This window comes from Papio anubis, chromosome 5 (assembly GCF_008728515.1).
Source record: "Papio anubis isolate 15944 chromosome 5, Panubis1.0, whole genome shotgun sequence".
In the NCBI taxonomy this organism is placed as follows: Eukaryota; Metazoa; Chordata; class Mammalia; order Primates; family Cercopithecidae; genus Papio; species Papio anubis.
The window spans coordinates 75,086,413-75,107,022 of NC_044980.1; the positions used below are offsets into that span (position 1 = coordinate 75,086,413).

General features: G+C 37.2%; 1 protein-coding gene across 11 annotated transcripts in view; it reads left to right on the forward strand.

The window, feature by feature from the left end:
* The window catches only part of ATG10 (autophagy related 10), a 307,457-nt gene that overhangs the window by 234,738 nt on the left and 52,109 nt on the right, over positions 1 to 20,610 (forward strand). Inside the window, exon 7 of one of the 11 annotated variants that reach the window (XM_021939516.2) lies at positions 132 to 198. The exons of the other annotated variants lie outside the window; for them this stretch is intronic. Within the exon in view, the coding sequence (XP_021795208.1) occupies positions 132 to 194 (63 nt within the window). The 3' untranslated portion in view covers positions 195 to 198. The remainder of the gene's footprint in view (positions 1 to 131; positions 199 to 20,610) is intronic. 11 annotated transcript variants of the gene reach the window in all.

The window sequence follows — 20,610 nt, forward strand, 5'->3', positions numbered from 1 at the left end:
AAATTGATACTAAACTTCTGGACCCTAACTAATAATATCTACCCCAGGGGCTCTGTTTCAGTTCTGTGCTGCCTCTTTCTCCTTCTCTCTCTCACACTCGCGCTCTCTCTCATCAAACCTTTGCTTTCTAGGACCACATCCTGACTTTTGTGGGCCTTAGACACAATTACCTTCACGGACTCCTTCCTCCATAAAAAGGTATTAAAATTATATTTTATAGCTGTATTATTAAAGAGACGACTATTCATACTATACATTAAAATACTTTCTTTGACCTACAAGTTTATTATTTTATTTTTAAAAAAGCAATTAAAATATTTTCATGGATTCCTAAAGGTATTGTAGACCCCAGGCACTGTGCCTACTCTGTCTAATGAATAAGTTGGACCTCACTCTTTTCTGCTACCGCAACAGGGCTGCGGAAACATCAGGTGGCTGTCTCCCGTCCTTCTATGCTCAGAAAAGTCTGGCTGCCCCTCCTGTTTTACAGCTGCCTAAATATAATGATGATGATGGAAGGGACTTTTCTTCATGAAACCTATCGTGTACTAGAACCATATCCTCTCTATTCTCAAATTTCCAAACTACAAGAGATTCTATTGTGTTGTGTCATTTTGTACGCATATATATGCACACACATGAGCACGTGCACATACACATGCCCCTCTTGGGAAATGGCCTTTTCGAAATTGCCTCTCTCCAAGGCCCTGCTTTCCTTCCCTGCTCTGAGGGGAGAGAGTTGTATATGAAACTCAATCTGTATCTTATCTCCTTTTAAATATATTGTTTTTAACACTTGAACTGTGTGCTTACATTTGGAAACCAAGACTTTGGAGGTTCTTTATTTTCTGATTCCATATGTCTGGGAAAGGAGAGTACAAGTGAATGAATGGGGTTGGATGGATAAAAGTGGGAAGAAACTCGTTGATTATTTTCCTCATTTGATCCTACCATGCAAGTATTTAATACTATGTAAGAGTAAGTTTAAATGTTTGTACAGAGTGGAATAGGAGAAGCCTGTGCAGCACACATTTTGCATGTCCCAAATACCACCGAGTTTCCTTTTGAAGACTTTGGCATGCCTAAAACATGCAAAAACATGATAATTAATTTTAGTGGGTTTCATTATGTTTCCATGATAAATTTCTCAGGCTAAAAAAAAATAAAAACACAACAAAAAATCATAACTCCTTAGGTACCTTTTGGTGAATAGATTGCTTTTGACTCTCAGTGATGCAGGAAGTCACTGGTTAAGGATTCTTAAATAATGAAGCTTGATATGTTGCCTGGTGATTTATAATGATGGCTGATAAACTGATGATTTAATTGTGCTTCCTCTAGTAATAATCTTAAGTGCTCAAGTGAAGTTCCAGTGATTGGCTTTCTTCTGAACTCAGTCTCCCTGGAGTCTTTAGGCATCTCTTTTACACAACATCCGATAACTGACTTTTAACTGTTTCTATTTTAAATAATACAAATCAATTAAAACACACAGCTGTTTAACAAAACTTCTTAGTGTTGGTATAGGTCTCGGTGGGTATTTCCTGATGGCTCATAATGACATCAATTTAGTGCACCTGGTAAGATCTGTGTGCACTGGAAGCCGTTTAATTCTTAAATGACGAGAAAATTAAGAAGCCTTTATGCATTGCTGCTGCTGCTTCAGAATCACTGCCAGCTTCCTTTGCAGGCTTCTTTCATGGTGGAGCTTTATTTAAACGGGACTGCAGTTATCATGTGATTGTTTTCTCTGTAATTTGCTGCTAATTTATTGAATCTGAGTTTCTAGGTATTAGCTGTGGATATTAATAAGCCATTTAGGGGGCAGGTTTATGGCAGCACAATGAATGTATCTACCTTGCAGGCTTTTTGTAGAAACCTTCTTGTGTTTTAGCAGTATTCAGTGATTCTGCCACACTTTATTGTCTTAGGAGTGTGAAATATACTGTCTTTGTTATATCCTTACTTTGGTATCTTAGAGTAGTAATGCCAGTTCTGTTTGTCTCTGTCTCTACTAGCAATTATTTTTAGATTGTCCGTCTGTACATGCATTGTGACTTTTAGTGTTTATTAAATGTTGATGCTATGGGTACCATACATGTTCAGGGTACTTTCCATATTTGGTGGTTTTTTTTTTTTTTCCAGACGGAGTTTCGCTCTGTCACCCAGACTGGAGTGCAGTGACATGATCTCAGCTCACTGCAACCCTCGTCTCCCGGGTTCAAGTGATTCTTGTGCCTCAACTTCCCAAGTAGCTGCGATTATAGTCATGCGCCACCATGCATGTATTTTTAGTAGAGAAAAGATTTCTCCCCATTAGCCTGGCTGGTGTTGAATTCTTGACCTCAAGTGATCTGCCCGCCTTGGCCTCCCAAAGTGCTGGGATTACAGGCATGAGCCACCGTGCTCAGCCGATATTCTTTGTTTTATCCATTCAGAAATGTTTACTGTCATTTATACTTCATTGTGCTTTTCCTGTTTGAGGAAACAAAAGCACATTTTAATGAATTTCGTTTGTTTCTTAGACTTTCCCTACATTAAGAAATATGTGAAGAATGGCCAGGCATGGTGGCTCATACCTGCAATCGCAGCTACTCAGGTGGCCGAGGTGGGAGGATTGCTTGAGCCTAGGAATTTGAGGCCAGCCTGGGTAACATAGCAAGACCCCATCTCTTAAAAAAAAAAAAAAAAAAAAGAGTTATTTGGGTGTAACTGATTTTTACCAGAAGTGTCCAGAAATCTCACCTTATAAATAAAAGGCATACGGGCCAGTCACGGTGGCTTACACCTGTAATTTTAATCCCAGCACCTTGGGAGGCCAAGGTGGGTAGATCACTTGAGGTCGGGAGTTCGAGACCAGCCTGGCCAACATGGGGAAACCCCGTCTCTACTAAAAATACAAAAATTAGCCAGGCGTGGTGGTGGGTAATCTCAGGTACTTGGGAGGCTGAGGCAGGAGAATCACTTGAATGCCCCTGGGAAGGAGAGATTGCAGTGAGCAGAGATCGTGCCACTGCACTCCAGCCTGGGTGAAAGAGTGAGACTCTGTCTCAAAAAAAAGAAAAAAGGCATATGAAACTTCTTTCTATCTTTCACTAAGTAATTTCTTTTTCTTTTCTTTTTTTTTTTTTTTTTTTTCTTTTCTGAGACGGTGTTTCGCTCTTGTTGCCCAGGCTAGAGTGCAGTGGTGCGATCTCGGCTCACTGCAACCTCTGCCTCCCAGTTCAAGTGATTCTCCTGCCTCAGCCTCCCAAGTAGCTGAGATTATAGGTGCCCACCACCACACCTGCTACTTTTTGTATTTTTAGTAGAGATAGGGTTTCACCATGTTGGTCAGGCTGGTCTCCCAACTCCTGACCTCACGTGATCCACCCACCTCAGCCTCCCAAAATGCTGGAATTACAGGTGTGAGCCACCACGCCTGGCCAGTAACTTATTTTTCTTAAAACTTTTTTGGCTTTACACCTTGGAGTGTTTGTGGAAAGTCCTAAACGCATATTGGATGCTGTTTAGGCATTGGTATAACAGTGCTTTCTCATCCAACTTTTACTTTCTAAAAATTTCTGACCACTAACTGCTCATTAAGTGTTTAATCTAAATAAAATGGGAGCTGATTTATTATTGGACTCCTATTGTATTAATTTCTAAGATATTTTATCCCATTTTAATGAGAGTTTAAGATATATAGCTAAACAGGATATATTTCTTATAAATAAGCAGGATGCTGGTATACTTGGGTTTTATGTCTTTAAGTTGAAGTTTATTTCACTACATAATAAAAACAAGAGGCTGGTTAATGTTCTTTGTTAAGTGTACATCTGGTTGCGCAGACTATTGCTTAGCTTTTTACCATCAAAGTTACACTTCTGACTCAGCACATGCTTTGAATGTATACAAAGGCCTTCTTTTAAAGAATCTCCTAGCATTTCATTGATCCCTGGAATTACTGTTTCTTAAAAAGGAACAGCTTATCAATATAAAAATAAAATACCATTTAAAATATTAAATAATTTTAGTATTATTCATCTTAGCACATTTCATTTTGATAATTACCTACCATCAATTATTAATTTTTAATAAACATCTTATTCCCCAAACTTCAAGTCTGAGGAATATTTATATTCTTATTTCCAGTTTTTGAGAAAGAGGTTAATGGCGGGTACACAGTAAAGCAGCAGCTTAGAGCAGGTGGAGAAGCCTGGGGGTTGGGGGTGGGGACCGGAGGCAGGCACCGGACCCAGGGGGGAAATGGAACACAGACTCCACTGCTACACTTACCTGTGTATGTTTTGAGTCCTTAGGAAGGATTATATGCTACGTCAGAAAGATGCTATTTGTTTTATCCAATTTTTTGTACAATCGTTGCTATATATACATAATTCTACCAGGCAGTTATTGCACATTATTTTCTTCCCACTTTCTACTCCCTTCAGCTTCTCTTCTCACTTGTCATTTTCTCTGGTTCTCTCCCGTGTCAGCTGCAAAATTCTCCATATTACATTTGCAGCCTGTATTTTTTAGTTAAAGAATTGGTCAATAAATAGAGTTAATACCAAAGTATATAAAGTATTTGTGCCAGTTACATTTTTTTGTAAGCTGATGTTATTTTCTTCAGTATATTAATGCAGTAGTACTTCCCTCTGCCCAATCTGAATTCCAAAACTATTTCAGGTGGTTTGTATACATATATTCGAATATGCTAATAATACATACACATACTATAACCATCAAAGCAAGTGAATAATAACTAAATGATGGATGGGAAAAGATAGTTTTAATAGATAACATAAGCTAAGGAAAGATTTTGAGCTTTCTAAAATAACAAATAACAAAAAAGGAAAGCCAATTAAATACACTGCTTTTGTTCTGTTACAGAAGGAAACAAGACAAGATTATCAGGAGAGACAAACTTTTTCTTGTATTAAATTCTAGATAGATCATTTCACAACTATGAAAAAATAGTCTCCTTTATAGATACCACTTAAACCAATTCCAGGAGATGGGGAGGGGGTGCTGCTCAGTTGTAACTGTGTGTGAGTGTTACACTAATATACTCTGTGTGTGTCGGTTTATACTGTTAAAGTCTTTACTGGCAGCTTACTGTTCAAATTCAGCCTACAAATGTTATTTTAAGTGTTTTGAAATGATTTTTAATTTTGTTTTTGTTTTTTGGTTTTTTTTGGAGATAGGGTCTCACTCTGTCATTCAGACTGGAGTGCAGTGGCGCGATCTCGGCTGACTGTAACCTCTGCCTTCTGGGCTCAAGTGATTCTCCTGCCTCAGCCTCTTGGGTAGCTGGGATTACAGGCATGCACCACTACAGCCCAGCTAATTTTTGTGTTTTTAGTAGAGATGGGGTTTCACCATGTTGGCCAGGCTGGTCTCGAACACCTGACCTCAAATGATCCACCTGCCTTGGCCTCCCAAAGTGCTGGGATTGCAGGCATGAGCCATCGCACCTGGCCATTTTTTAATTTGAATAACTTTAGACTGGATACGTGCTTCATGGTTAATCATGGTCACCTCCTCTACCTATTTCCTCCTACTGTCTCTTTCACTTATTTACTTTGCCTGCCTGTCTTCAAAAAGCATTTGAGTTTTCCTATTCTTGTATTGATAGAAGATGCAAAGAAAGAGCTTAGAGATTCTGTATGGATCTGAGTGTGAATCTCAGTACATATTTTGCATTGTCTTCAAATAAAAGTGGTATGAACTAGGCTTAAAATTCTTTATAATCATTTTTTCTGATTGAAAAAATATTATAAACTGAAAATTTTTAATAAAATACAAAATATCATAAAGAAGAAAATAAAAATTATTCATAATTCCAAATGGTAAAAGTTACCACTGTTAACCTTTCAGTGCATAGCTTTCCAGAAGTTTATATATAGCTTTATCTATAATGTATATTCATATATATTATATATAAAAATACACAGGCAAATGAATCATACTATGCACCCTTTTATTTTGAAATTTACATCACAGACATTTTTGCACCCCAATATTTAAATAAATCTTCATTTTCCACTTAATAATTGTGTAGAATTCTGGCCAGGTGTGGTGGCTTACACTTGTAATCCCAGCACTTTGGGAGGCTGAGGCAGGTGGATCAAGAGATCAAGACCATCCTGCCCAACATGGTGAAACCCCATCTCTACTAAAAATACAAAAATTAGCTGGGCATGGTGGCACACGCCTGTAGTCCCAGCTACTCAGGAGGCTGAAGCAGGAGAATGGCATGAACCCAGGAGGAGGCAGAGCTTGCAGTGAGCCAAGATCGTGCCACTGCACTCCAGCCTGGGCAACAGAGTGAGACTCTCTCAAAAAAAAAAAAAAAAAAAAAAAAAAAATTGTGTAGAATTCCATTGTAAGGTAAGGCCGTAATTGTTTTAACCAATTTTATGTTGTGAACACTAAGTTTTTTAAAAATATGTATTATAAACAAGTTTCTAAGTGAACATCCTTTTATATATAATTTATGCAATTGTCAAAATTATTTGGAATAAATTTTTAGAAGTGGAATTGGTGAGTCAATGAGTATTCACATTTTAAAGGTTTTGTTAGATATTCCCATGTCAATCTCAGAAAAGATGTACTAATTCTAAGATGCCAGCAGTGTCTTAGAGTACTCATTTCTCAAAGTGCTCACTGATACTGGTCATAATCATTCTTCTTAATGTCTTACAGTCTGATGTCAACCAGGCTTTTGATTGGAGTTACATATCAATCAACTTAACACTGAAGTTACTGATAAATAGCTGAAATGTAGGTTTTTCTTGCAAATGATTGGCACATACATTTTAGACACTGGAGTAGTTGACATATTGTCAGAATTAAAGGGTCTGATTTATAGTCTTACCAAAGCTGTCCAGAGTTGGTCTGCAGGAGTACCTGCCAGCAGGGCTGGGCTTTTCTTTGTAAAATTCATTAGATTTGCATAGATGGTTGAGGAGAACTCCACGGAAGCCCTTAAGTTCTGCTCCTTTAAGCGTGGAAGTACTACTTCACATGTATTCTTTCACTTAGTCTTTGAACACCCTTATGAGGTTGATACGATTCTCCACACTTTAGAGAAGGGGAAACTGAGACAGAAAAAGATTAAGTAGCTTGTTGAAGGTCAAACATCTAAGTAAGAGAACTGGAATTAGAACTCAGATGCCATACTAGGGAGCTCATGTCTTTAACCACTGTGTTTTACCTTCTCCCACAATAATAATCTTACTCTCAAAATGGTATTATATTAAGATTATTATTTTAAAGCAGATCTGATCAAGTTTTAGGTCATGAACCCCTTTTGAGAATATCATGAAAGCTCTGGACTCTTTCCCCGGACACACAAACTACCGCAGCCCTAATCAGGGAGTCCCCTAGCACTCGTCAGGACATCCAAATCCTTGGAACTTGTAATAGCTGTAGTGGATTAAAACTCAACTTCCAGTCTGCCCTTCTTCTCTAATGCCCTTCCTGAACTGCAGACACTGGAAAGCTAATACGCAGTTCTCACACATCTCAAATAGGGGTCTGAAGTTGGTTCAGGAATATCATAGTAGATGCATTTGTTCATGATTTGGAAGGCAGAAGCATGTGCAAACTGCTCTTGTCAGCAGCATTTCTGGCATGGAGGTTGTCTACGTGACCTTCACAGAGGCTTCATTGTCCAGAGGATGGGGCATCTATTTTGCTGGTGGGAGTTATAGCAGGTGTGCTGTGGTTCTGGAAGTGGCACATAGGGTCAGGTTTTTGTTCACTGGAGTGGGGATGTGATTGTAGAATGACAGATTCCTGACCCAAGAAGAGGCAGTAGGTCAGATGGTGTTCAGTTCTGCAGGATTGCTTCGGGAATGTTTCCTGGAAAGTCATCTAGAATTTGTTTATTCTGTCCTCTCTCCCTATTCAACTAGCCAGAGAGCTTAAAGTAGAGCGTAGATTCTGGTTTTTCCAGCTGAACATTGAGTGACACCATATTATATAGCTTGGCCCAAAGAGAGTTTCTTCAACTGGTTAGGGGTTGGGCTCTGAAGTCAGAAACACTTGGGTTCTTACTCAGGTTCTTCTACTTATTAGCAGTGTGACCGAGGACAGTTATTAGGTGTTTCACCTTCCTCATCTGCAAGATAGGAAATTATTTCTACATAAGGAATATTATTATAAGGATGATTCCAATGGGTCGTTGTGGGAATTATGTGAGTTAGTGCATGTTAATTTCTTAGCATTGTGAGGCACATAGTTGATACTATGAATATCTATTATCATTAATCCATAAATATCATGAAAAGGAAAAGCAGTGGACACAATTTCTATTCCATATAAAATAAAGCACTGCTGGTCAATAGAATTGTTGAGGTTCAGGTTTCCTACAGCAGTACATTCACAGGCCGAGGCTTACAGCTTATTGAGGAGGAAGCTGACGTAGTGTACTTAGTACAGTTACTTACCTACATAGTGAATTGTGTCGTTTTCATTCAAAAGCAGACTTAAAAAACTGAATTCTTTGGTAGCAAAATTCTTTCCTCAGGAGAGACCTTCAGCTTTAGATGATTAGTTGGTTATGCTGTTTACTGTGAGGTGGGTTTGGCAGATCACAATAGGTATGTTCCAAGGCTGCAATGGCAGGAGAATAGCCCATCTGGGCCTCAATGAGAATCTGCCTCCATAATGCTTCTCTCCCAGCCATGCCATTAGCAGGTGCATTCTACAATCTAAAGTTGTTATTGGGCCTGTAGCTAAACCTATAGCTTCCCATTGAAATACAGATGTACCTAGCATGTCCTACAGTTCATCTAGAATTGAAGAGTGTAAATATTGTACTCAATTTTTTTAAACCACATGTTGGTGAAAGGAGTTAAATTGAATACATGTCTAAGTAGCTTCCTCTGATCAATAGTCTCGTTTTCTGACAGACTTTCTCCCCTATCTCCATCCCTAGCCCTATTCAAATCATCTTTAATAACTGAGATTGCAGTGATCTGTCCTTCACAGCCTCACATGGCAGTTCGGGTTTTTCAAATATAAACTTGTTCATATACAGCTAGGGTAAAACCTCTACTGGAGGATAGTCAGAGCAAGGCAAAGCCTTAGACTGTGGAAGGTCGTCTATGGTAATCCACTTAAAGGTTCTTACAGCCTTCCTTCCCCTACCTCTCCTTAAAGGTCTTCATACGATCAAATTAATTGCAAGCAACTGTTAAAGGATTGCAAGCAGCTGTTAAAGGAGAAAATAAGTTTAAGGGTGAGTTCTATAAAATAATCACTTTTGATTCACCAAAGTCTATCTCATTGGTAGAAATAAACAGAAAAATGGAATTATTTTTTACATAAAAAAATTTAATTTCAATTTTTTCACAAGCACATTTGACATCAATTCCTTTATCAACAATGATCAACAAGGCTCAATGATCAACAGTGATAGTTTTTTGGATATGCAAATGACATTTTTCCTTGGACTTTGCTTTAGGAGAATTAAGTCTTAATTTCACACAAGTTTGGTGAAATGTTTTCCCCATTTATGAAGGCTGTCCCCACAGCTGTGGACCATGGGGGAACAAATTGTCTCCCAATAGGTCTTTCTTCTGCTGATGAAGCTTTAATAAAATCATCATTTCTTGTACTCCTGTCTCATGAAATTATTGTGTCAACTAACTTGTGTTTCATACTGGGTTCAGGAAAGCCCCATACGTGAGTGAAGACACATTGGAACTATTATTTGTGTGTGTGGGAAAAGGGACACATTTGGAAGAAGCCAAGTAAAATAGGTGGGTCTTTGGAGCCCTCCACCTTACTTCAATCAGAGTACCTCCATTTTCTTCTGTTTTATGGTATCTTAAAAGATCTTATTTGCAGAAAGTGTTCTGGTGCTTTAAAATGTTTGTAAATGGCTGAGCTAGAGGGCACATTGCCTAGATGTAATTTGAAAGATTGTCAAGTTAAAGACAGGCAACTGACATTGACAAAGGGAATTTTAGTATTAAGATATGAACTTAAATATTCCTGATTCAACAGGTCTGTATTTTAAGATAGTTATCAGGAATATATAAGTCCATTTTGTTTCTTAAAAGTTGCTCAGAAAAAAAAAAAAAAAAAAAAAAAAAAAAACTATTTTGATCTTACCTGAGATCAATGTGGCCAAGCCTACCTTTGTATCTGCTAAAATTATTTTGTTGAGTGATTGAATAAAAATAGTGCTTAGATCCCACAGCCTAGGATATTGGATAGTATGGATTTCATTCTTTCACATGGAGGCAGCTTCTAACCTCTAAAAATAGAATCCAAAAAGAAGGTGATCAGGGCTTTTGAATTTAGTTCTTTTTCCTGGCATCTTATGGGAGACAGGCTTTTGGCCCTGTAGTTATGCTCTGGAACTCCCTTGGAATCAGAAAATGTAGCCAGTTAACTTGGAAACTAAGGAGCTTAAGTTTCTATCGCTGCCAATAGTGACTCCCTTGCTTCTGGGTTATTAAGCTAACCTAACTCACTTATACCTTTGATAAAAATGGCCAAACTGCACATGTTGTGGCTCAGGGAAGTCACCCAGGTCACCCCGTCTTCCTTGCTTGTTCACAGTCTGCTTTCACTCTTGTCTCATTCTTGCCTGGCTTCAAACACTTCAAGCACTTTGCTTTGTAACCTAGTGTTGACCCTGCTGGTCCCATGAACTTGGTATTTGAGAGTAGACTTCTTGATGTACAAGCCTGAGTTCTCTCTTGCCAACATTTGCTTTGATCTTGGTTCCCTATGTTACTTGAAAAAAATTCCTCCTGTCTTGTTCTGGCTTGCAAACAATACTTTATCCCCAAACTTGGCAGGACCTCTCTAATCATACCAAACTCTTTTTAGCCAGAATTGGACAGAGACTAAAGAAATCTGAAGTATAGCATAACCAATCAGTCACTGAGATGGGAGGTTTCCTAAACCAGTCTAAAGACATTGGTGACTGTCTGGATGATGGTTTGCAAATCTTAAGGGAGTGAAGAGTAGGTCATTGAGGGTCAGCCCAGAGGAGATCTTGGAGAGAATTGTATGAGAAGGCAAAGACTATGTTTATCAGGAGTTTATGCGTGCCAGTCAGTGTCTTAGTTGGACAGGAGAAACTGGGATGTTTGGTAGAGAAAAAGCTAGTAGGGTGGTTTAATTTAATGCTAAGATATGATTCCTGTGTACTGGCCAATTTGATTTGAAAATGTGCTAATAATTCATAGTTACCATTTCCTGAGTACCTATCATATGCTAGACTCTCTGCTAGGGACATTTAGATAGATGAGCTGTTCTTCATAATGACCCTTAAAGTAGGTGTTATTATTCTTATTTTCCAGATGAGGAAACTAAGGCTAAAAGAATATAAGTACTTTGCCCCCAAGCTAATAAATGGTAGAACCAAGATTCAATTCTAGTCTTTTTTAAGTCTTGGTTTGTTTGTTTTTCTATTGCAACTGGTTTTAATTTGAATAATTTTGGCCATACTCCATGAGTGATTTAATCTGATGTAGCACATTGCTGGTAAAACAGATCCCATCAGAAAAACCTGGGGCATGTCTTGACTTTTTTTATGGAGCTATAATTTACATCACATAAAATTCACGGCTTTAAAGTGTACAATTCAGTGGTTTTTAGTTTATTCACAAGGTTGTGCAACCATCATCACTATCTAATTCTAGAACATTTTCAACTCTAAAAGACTATATAGCCCTGAGATGGGAGGTTTTCTAAACCAGTCTAAAGATAGTAGTGACTGGGTGATGGTTTGCAAATCTTAAGAGAGCAAAGTGTAGGTCACTGAGGGTCGGCCCAAAAGAGATCTTGGAGGGGGTTGTATGAGAAGGCAAAGACTATGTTTATCAGGAGTTTACGTGTACTCCCATTCCTTCCTCCTCTCAGCCTTTGGCAACCACTAATTTAACTTTTGTCTCTATAGAGTTGCTTATTCTGGAGATTTTATATCAATGAAATCAAACACTATGTGGCCTTTTGCTTATAGCTTCTTTCATGTGGCATGTTTTCAAGGTTCATCCATGTTGTAACACATATAAGTACTTTATTCCTTTTGGTGGCTGAGTAACATTCCATTATAATAGATATATGATATTTTGTTTATCCATTCATCAATTGATGAACATTTTGGTTGTTTCTACTTTTTGACTATTATGAACAATGCTACTATGAAGATTATGTACAAGTTTTTGTGTGAATATGTTGTCAGTTTTCTTGTGTATATACCCTAGCAGTAGAATTGCTAGGTCATGTAGTAACACTATGATTTAATTTCAAGTAACTGCCAAACTAATTTTTACAGAGGCATCACCATTTTATATTCCCACCAGAAATATATGAGGGTTAAAATTTCTCCCCATCTTTGCCAGTTCTGTTCCACTTGGCATTATCTTTCTTTTTAATTATAGCTATTCCACTGGGTGTGAAGTATCCAATTGTAGTTTTGATTTGCACTTAGCTAATGTCTAATGATGTTGAGTATTTTTTCATGTGCTTATGGACCATTTGTATTTCTTCTTTGGAGAAATGTATACTCAAATCCTTTTGCCCACTTTAAAATTAGGTTTTTTAATTGTTGAGTGGTGAGAGTTTTAAAATATATTTTGAATACTAGACCCTTATTGGCTATATGATTTGCAAATTTTCTCCTATTCCATCAGTTGTCTTTTCCCTTTCTCGATAGCGTTCTTTGGCTCACAAAAATTTTTAATGTAGGTAAAGTCCAATTTATCTATTTTTTATTAGATTTATTTTGCCTTAGGTATTATATCTACAAAACTGTTATGTATCCTAAGGGCACAAAGATTAAACCCTATGTGGTCTTCTAAGAGTTTTATGGTTTTAGCTTTTACATTTAGGTCTTTCATCAATTTAAACTTATTTTTGTATGTAGTAATGAGGTAGGGGTGCAAATTCATTCTTTTGCGTGTATTAATAAATATCCAATAGTCTCCAAACCATTATTTGTAAAGACTATTCTTTTCCCACTTAATTGTCTTGGCACCCTTGTCAAAAATCAACTTACCGCAGATGTATGCATTTATTTCTGGATGCCAAATTCTGTTCCACTGTTTCATATGTCTATCCTATGTCAGTGTCACACTGTCTTGCTGACTGTGGCTTTATAACAGTAAAGCTTGATAGTCATTTTTCGAAATTGGGAAATGTTAGTTTACCAACTTTGTTCTTCTTTTTGAATATTGTTTTGGCTAGTTTTGGCTCTATGCATTTCCATATGAATCTTAGCATCAGCTTCTTAATTTCTGCAAAAATGTTAGTTGGAATTTTGATATGGATTGCACTGGAGCTATACTTCAATTTGAGGAGAATTGCCATCTTAAGATTCTGTCTTCCAATTCATCAATATGGAATGTCTTTCCATTTACTTAGATCTCTTAATTTCTTTCAACACTGTTCTATAGATTTTCAGGTTACAAGTCTTGTATTTTTTCATCAAATTTATTCCTACATATTTTGTTCTTTTTGATGCTGTTGTGAATGAAATTGTTTTCTTAATTTCATTTCATATTGTTCTCTGCTAGTGTATAGAAATATAACTGATTTTTTCGTGTATTTTTTGTATCCTATAACCTTGCTGAACTCTTTTATTAGCTCTAATAATTTTTTGTGCATTAAGATTTTTTTATAAAAGATCATGTCATTATGGCAAGTTTTGATTTTGATGACACGGAGAATACAGGTAATAGCATGTTGTCTGAAAAATAAATTGTTCAAGAACCAAAATTCTCTAAACCTAACACCAGCTTATCTATCTATCTATCTATCTATCTATCTATCTATCTATCTATCTATCTATCTATCTACCTACCTGTCTGTCTGTCTGTTTTTCTTGGGAATATGACCTGTGCCTGTGTCCATCCTTTGGTATTTGGATGTGTCATGAATCCTATTTACATTACGTCCCACTGTTCTCTCAGTCATTTTCTGCTCACCCACCTTCTCCAACGATTAATTGCATCCTTCTCTGATTATACCTTGCCTCTCTTCCCATTATTTCATATCTCTCTCTCTCTCTCTCTCTCTCTCTCTCTCTATAGATAAAATGATTTGTTCAACCAAACCAAGTTCTTTTTACTATATCGCATTCAGCATTTCAGGTGACTTATCTCAGCTGAGCTTGAGTGCCCTGAGAACTCTTTTTGCCAAGGGCTGGAGTTTAGTAAGAAGTCCATTTCTTGATCTATGATGTTTTCCTCAGTTCCTGGCTAATGCCTGGTATTGTATGCCCTGTTCATGGAAAAATAGAATTCCTCACATACTTTAGAGTGAAATATGAGGGAAATTGAGAAATATAGGAGGACTGGGCCTGTGGAAGGTTGACTAAGGGGATTTAGTTGGTAATGCAGAGTATTTTCCTTGAGATTTTCATTTAATTCACTTGCTTAATTGTAGGTTTTTTTGGAAATTTACTTTTTAGACATTCTTCCTAAATAATATTAGACTATATAAGGAGGGAGTGGTATAAAAAATTTACCTTTACTCAAGTGAAGTAGAAGGTGAGCAAAAGAAACTAGATTTGCATTTAATAAACCAAATAGAATGCTAAGTCACCCAGACTGGAGTATGGTGACAGGATCATGGCTCACTGAAGCCTCTACCTCCTGGGTTCAAGTAATTCTTGTGCCTCTACCACCCAACATGGTAGGTGGTTGGGATTACAGGTGTGCACCACCATGTCTGGCTAATTTTTGTATTTTTAATAGAGAGACAGGGTTTTGCTGGTCAGGCTGGTCTTGAACTCCTGGGCTCAAATGATCTGCCTGCCCCAGCCTCCCAAAGTGCTGGGATTACAGGCAGCCAAGGACGTGCATTGTCTACATGTTTTCTGTAGTTTTAGCCTTAACTTTAAACTCAGTCCCCCAAAACAGAGATTTTACAACCTGAATCTATGGTCTAAGAGGTTATTGCTCTCATTTTGCCACATTCTAAGGACAAGCCACTGTTATTATTTTAATTGAAGAAATTCCCAAAAGGGAACAGTACTTGGGACTGGGGGACTTGCTTGAAACTGTTTAATTGCTGTTTTGCTTGACTTTTCACCTTGACTCTTCTGAACACCAAGCATCCTGATTTTGTCAGTGAAGTATTACGTAATGTTTAGTATGATCATTTACCGTTAGCTTCCTAGAAGGAGCATGATATGCAGTAAACATTTCCAGGTACAACATTCAGCTTTCACACTGATACATTATATAGCTAATTTTCTCCTCTTTTTTCCTGAAAATGTTCCAGTTAAAAGCAGGCAGCTTCTTCTGATCATTGATCTCAGACACAGGGAATCTTCAATGCAAAATGCTCATATTTATTTCTTTTTAAAAAGAAACCTGGTAAAAATTTTGAAATTTTAGTAAGAGTAATGAATGATTTCTGCTGTTATTAAAAGAAAACAAGGTAAGGAATCTTCAACTTAAAACAGTATCACCATTATTAATTGATAAACATTTTCCTGGACTCTTATTTACTGATTTTTGGTAGATTTTTCTCAAAACTTGAAAACTACATTTATTTCTTGGTAGAATTTGTGTGCTTGTGAGAGTGTCTCAAATTTTCTTTTTAATAAATTTCCCAAGTCTTGACAGCTAACTAGGCTTGCAAGTCTTTAAAATATATTGAAAGGAGTGTAGATTTTCTAGCAAGTAAGAGGCAGGATTCAAAGGTGCTTCTCCCCTTGCTATGTCTTGGGGTAAATTACCTGAAACTTATTTTCCCTGGTATCAATACAGCCATCTTAGCTTTCTTTTGGCATTTGTCTGGTAAATCTTTCTCTACCTTTTAACTATTAAACTTGCTCTGGTTTATTCATTTCCTTGCATATAGAACATTATTTTTAAAAATTTACATAAAGTTTACCTTTTTTAGCAGACAGTTCCGTAAGTTTTAGAAAATGCAGAGATGTGTAACTGACCAAAATCAAGATACAGAGCACTTCCATCCTTCCTCCACCCAAATTCCCTTGTGCAGCCTCTTGTAGCCAACCTTTTCTCCCACCCCAAACCCTTATTCTCTGTCCCTATTGTTTTACTTTTTTCGGCATGTCATATATGGATTTCTAGGCTTTTGAATCTGGCTTCTTTCACTTAGCACATATATTTGAGGTTCATTTATGTTGCAGTATATATCGATAGTTTGTAACTTTTGCTGAGTAGTATTCCACTGTATGAATGTACAGCATTTTGTTTATCCTTTTACCGGTTGAAAGACCTTTGAAGCTGATTCTAGTTTTTGGTGCTTAAGAATAAAACTACTAAAAACACTCATTTGTAGGGTCTTTGGTTGACATAAATTTTCATTTCTCTTGGATAAATACTTAGGAGTAAGATTTCTGGTATATATATATATTTTAAATGCCAGACTATTTTGCAAAGCATTGGAAGCATTTTATACTCCCACTAGCGATTTCTGGGAAATCTAGTTCCTCCATATCTTTACCAGTGCCTGATATTGTCAGTTTATTTATTTACTTTAACTATAAGATAGATGTGTAGTAGTATCATAGTATGGTTTTTGTTTTGCACATATTTAATGATTAATGATGTTGAATATCTTTTCATGTGCTTGTTTACCATTCATATATTTTCTTTAGTGAAGTACCTTTTCAAATCTTTCCCCAACTTCTTTTTTTTGAGGGACAGCGTCTAACTCTGTTGTCCAGGCTGGAGTGCAGTGGCACAATCATAGTTTACTGCAGCCTCAAACCCCCAGGCTCAGGAGTGATCCTCCCACCTCAGCCTCCTGAGTGGCTGGGATTATGGATGTGTGCTACCACTCTCAGCTATTTGCCCATTTTAAAAATTGGATTCTTTTTTTTAAAAAAAATTAGATTATTTTATATTCTTATTGTTGGGTTTTGACAGTTCTTTACATATTCCAGATATAAGTCTTTTGGCAGATATGTGATGTGTAAATACTTTCTCCCGGTGTATGACTTCTTTTTATTCTTTTAACGGTGTTTTTCACAGAGCGAAAGTTTTTAATTTGTATGAAGTCCAATTTATTTAAAAATACGTTATTTATTTATTTACTCTGAGACATAGTCTCACTGTGTTGCCCAGGAGTGCAGTGGCACGATCTCACTGCAACCTCTGCCCCCCCGGGTTCAAGCAATTCTCCCGCCTCAGCCTCCTGAGTAGCTGGGACCACAGGCACCTGCCACCACACCCAGCTAATTTTTGCATCTCTAGTAGAGATGGGGTTTCACCATGTTGGCCAGGCTGGTCTTGAACTCCTGACCTCAGATGACCTGCCCACTTCAGCCTCCCAAAGTGCTGGGATTACAGATATGAGCCTGTCCTAAAAATGTATTTTTTAAATCTACTGCACTTTTGGTATTTTATCTAAGAATTATTTGCCTAACCCAAGGTCACAAACATTTTTTCCTAGACATTTTATTATTTTATTCTTAAGTTTATGTCTAGGATTTATTTTGATTTAATTTTTATGTAAGCTGTGAGGTTTATTTTATTATTTTGTATATGAATGTCCAATTGGTGCAGCACTATTTATTGAAAATATTATGCTTTCTTGATTCAGTTGCCTTCGCACCTTTGTCAAAATCAATTGACCGTATTTGAGTGGGTCTATTTTTGGACTCTTTGTTCTGTTTCATTGATCTATTTTTCTGTTCTTCCACCAATACCACATTGCCTTGCTTATTGTAGCTTTATATTAAATCTTGATAAACCCTGTCTCTAAAGAATGAGTCTTCCAACTTTGTTCTTTCTCAAGAAAGAAGCTTTAACTTTCTGTATAAATTTTTGAATCAGCTTCTGAATATCCACAAAAAATACTGCTGAGATTTGAACTGGGATTGTGTTGGATCTATGGGTTGATTTGGAAAGAATTAACATCTTAATGAGTCTTCCAATGTGTTAATAAGGTATAACTCTCCGTTCTTGTGTGTCTTCTGTGCTTTCTTTCATTAGTATTTTGTTGTTTTAAGCATGGAGATCTTGTATACATTTTCTTAAATTTTTATGTAAATATTTCAATTTGGGATACTATTATGTTTAGTATTTTTTAAAGTTTCAAATTCTAGTTGTTCATTGCTAGTATATAGAAATACAGTTAATTTTTGTATATTGTCCATAGGTCCTGAGACCTTGCTAAACTTACTTATTAGTTCTAGGAGCTTTGTTGTAGTTTGGGGAGGGGTTTTCTATATTGACAATTGAAGACAGTTGTGTTTCTTCCTTTCTAACCTTTCTCCTTTTTTCTTGCCACATTGCACAGGCTAGGACTTACAGAATTATGTTGAATAGCAATGATATGAGAGTCATGATGGTTAATTTTATGTGTCGGTTGGCTAGGCTATGGTGTCTAGATAGTTGTTCAAACATTATTCTAGCTGTTTCTGTGAAGGCATTTTTAAAATTAGATTAATATTCAGATCAGTAGATTTTGAGTAAAGCATATTGATGGGTGGGCTTCATCTGGTCAGTTGAGGCCTTAACAGAAAAAAAAAAACTGACCTCCCCTGAGCAAGAAGGAATTCTGCTAGGGTCTTTTGGACTCTAAATGCAACTCTTCCACCTGCAGACTTTTGAATTGCCAAGCATCCACAATCATGTTAGCCAGTTCCTTAAAATAAATCTGTGTCTCTCTCTCTCTTTACCTGTATCTATACAGGGGATGAGCTAAGACTTTTATTTGTACACGGAATTAGGGGATCCATTTCTCCAGCTATGTGCTCTCCAGTATTTCTCCCACACTCTAGGGATCTCAGAGGCTCCATTTCCTGGGCTTCTCACTAGAAAGTCAGGGCTTCTCTTGGAATTTTAGCTTCCAGATCTGCTGTTCCTTGTAGTTCTGTGTGACTAGTACTACTCTTGAGCAAAACAGCAAAAGAAAAGAAAGAAAAACAAACAAATTAAAAAACAGGTGTTCTACTGCAGCCTTCAGGTCATACTTTTCCCTTTTCCAGTTCCCCTGGCCTGAAACACGTTTCTCTCAAGGGTTTAAGCTGCCATTGCAGTGCAGGTCTATGACAGGGACTACCCTTTGGACAGGAGTATGAGAGAAGAAAGAAAAAAAGACAAAAGAAGTAATGGGGGGCTGGGTGTGGTGGCTCATGTCTGTAATCCCACCACTCTGGAGGCCGAGGCGGGTGGATCATCTGAGGTCAGGAGTTGGAGACCAGCCTGGCCAACATGGTGAAACCCCGTCTCTACTAAAAATACAAAAATAAGCCAGGCATGGTGATGCATGCCTGTAATCCCAGCTACTTGGGAGGCTGAGGCAGGAGAATCGCTTGAACCTGGGAGGCAGAGGTTGCAGTGAGCTGAGATCAGGCCACTGCACTCCAGCCTGGGTGACAGAGCGAGACTCCATCTAAAACAAAACAAAACAAAACAAAACAAAAAAGTAATGGGGAGCTTCTCCAACATTCCAGGTTGTCTGGCCAGAAGTGGGGTTTCTTCCAGTGTTTGGTCGTTTACTCTCCCTGCACAGTTCCACAGTGGGGCAGCCACTGGGTCAAAGCCAGGAAACAAAAGATGAAAAACCAGGTGACTTACCCCCAAAGAGGTTATTTGAATTTTGGCTACTCTTGCCAATCTGCTACTATCATTAACTTTTCAGACTCATAGGGTAGTTGCTTTTTAAATTTTGTTTTTTTGGTTTTAATCAGTGGGAGAGATAGGCTGTGGTGGGTTTACTCCATGTTGGCTGGCACCAGAAGTCTTGTGTCCTTAAGTTTAAGTGCTATATATACTTTTTATCTCATATTGTTGTACTTAAAAATTCCACTCTATAGTGTTGTCTGTAAGTCAGGGGAGTTTAATCTGTTTACCTTTATTATGATGACGGATATGTTTCAATTTTTTCCTTTTATCTTATTTGTGTTTCTATTTGTTCTGTCTTTTTGATTTCCTCTTATGACATTCTGCTCCAGTCTTAAGGAAATGATGTGACTCTTGTGACTGCTTTTTAAATCTCTAAAATGGAGATAAAAGGATCTAACCAATGTGTTATCTTAAAAATGAAGTAAGATAAATATTTAACACTTTTAGTGCAGTCTCAGGTATAATCAATTTAATAATATTCATTGAGCACCTATTATGTACTCAATAACAGAATAGATAAAAATTGCTGCTTTTATGGAGCTTATATTCTAGTGGGGGAGACAATAAACAAAAGAAGAAAGTTAATTATATTGTATGATAGAACATGAAAAGAGCTATAGAAATAAATAAAACATGGAAGAGGATAGGGAGAACACCATCAGGGTAGAAGTGACAATTTTAAAATGGCAAGTTCGTTATTTTTGCATGCGGGAAGTAGTACTGCTTTGTTTTTTGTGTGTTTTATTTGTGTAGTGTTTTATATATCACTTTCCAAAGTGCTTTAACCTCATATTTTGCTTTTGTTCTTATACATTGATTCAACAATAGGGGCCAGACTTATACTAGACTCTGGGGTACAGTGAAGAGCAAAAGCAGACATGAGTGACATTCCTGTGAAGTCTTGAGAGCATTTCTATATTACTTCCATATTAGATGAAGTCAATAATGCTAGTTTATTTATCTTTTTGATAAATAATTTTTGAATTTTACAATGTGCCAGACACCTATAGTAATTGCAAGGTTAGCAAGATAGACATGGTCT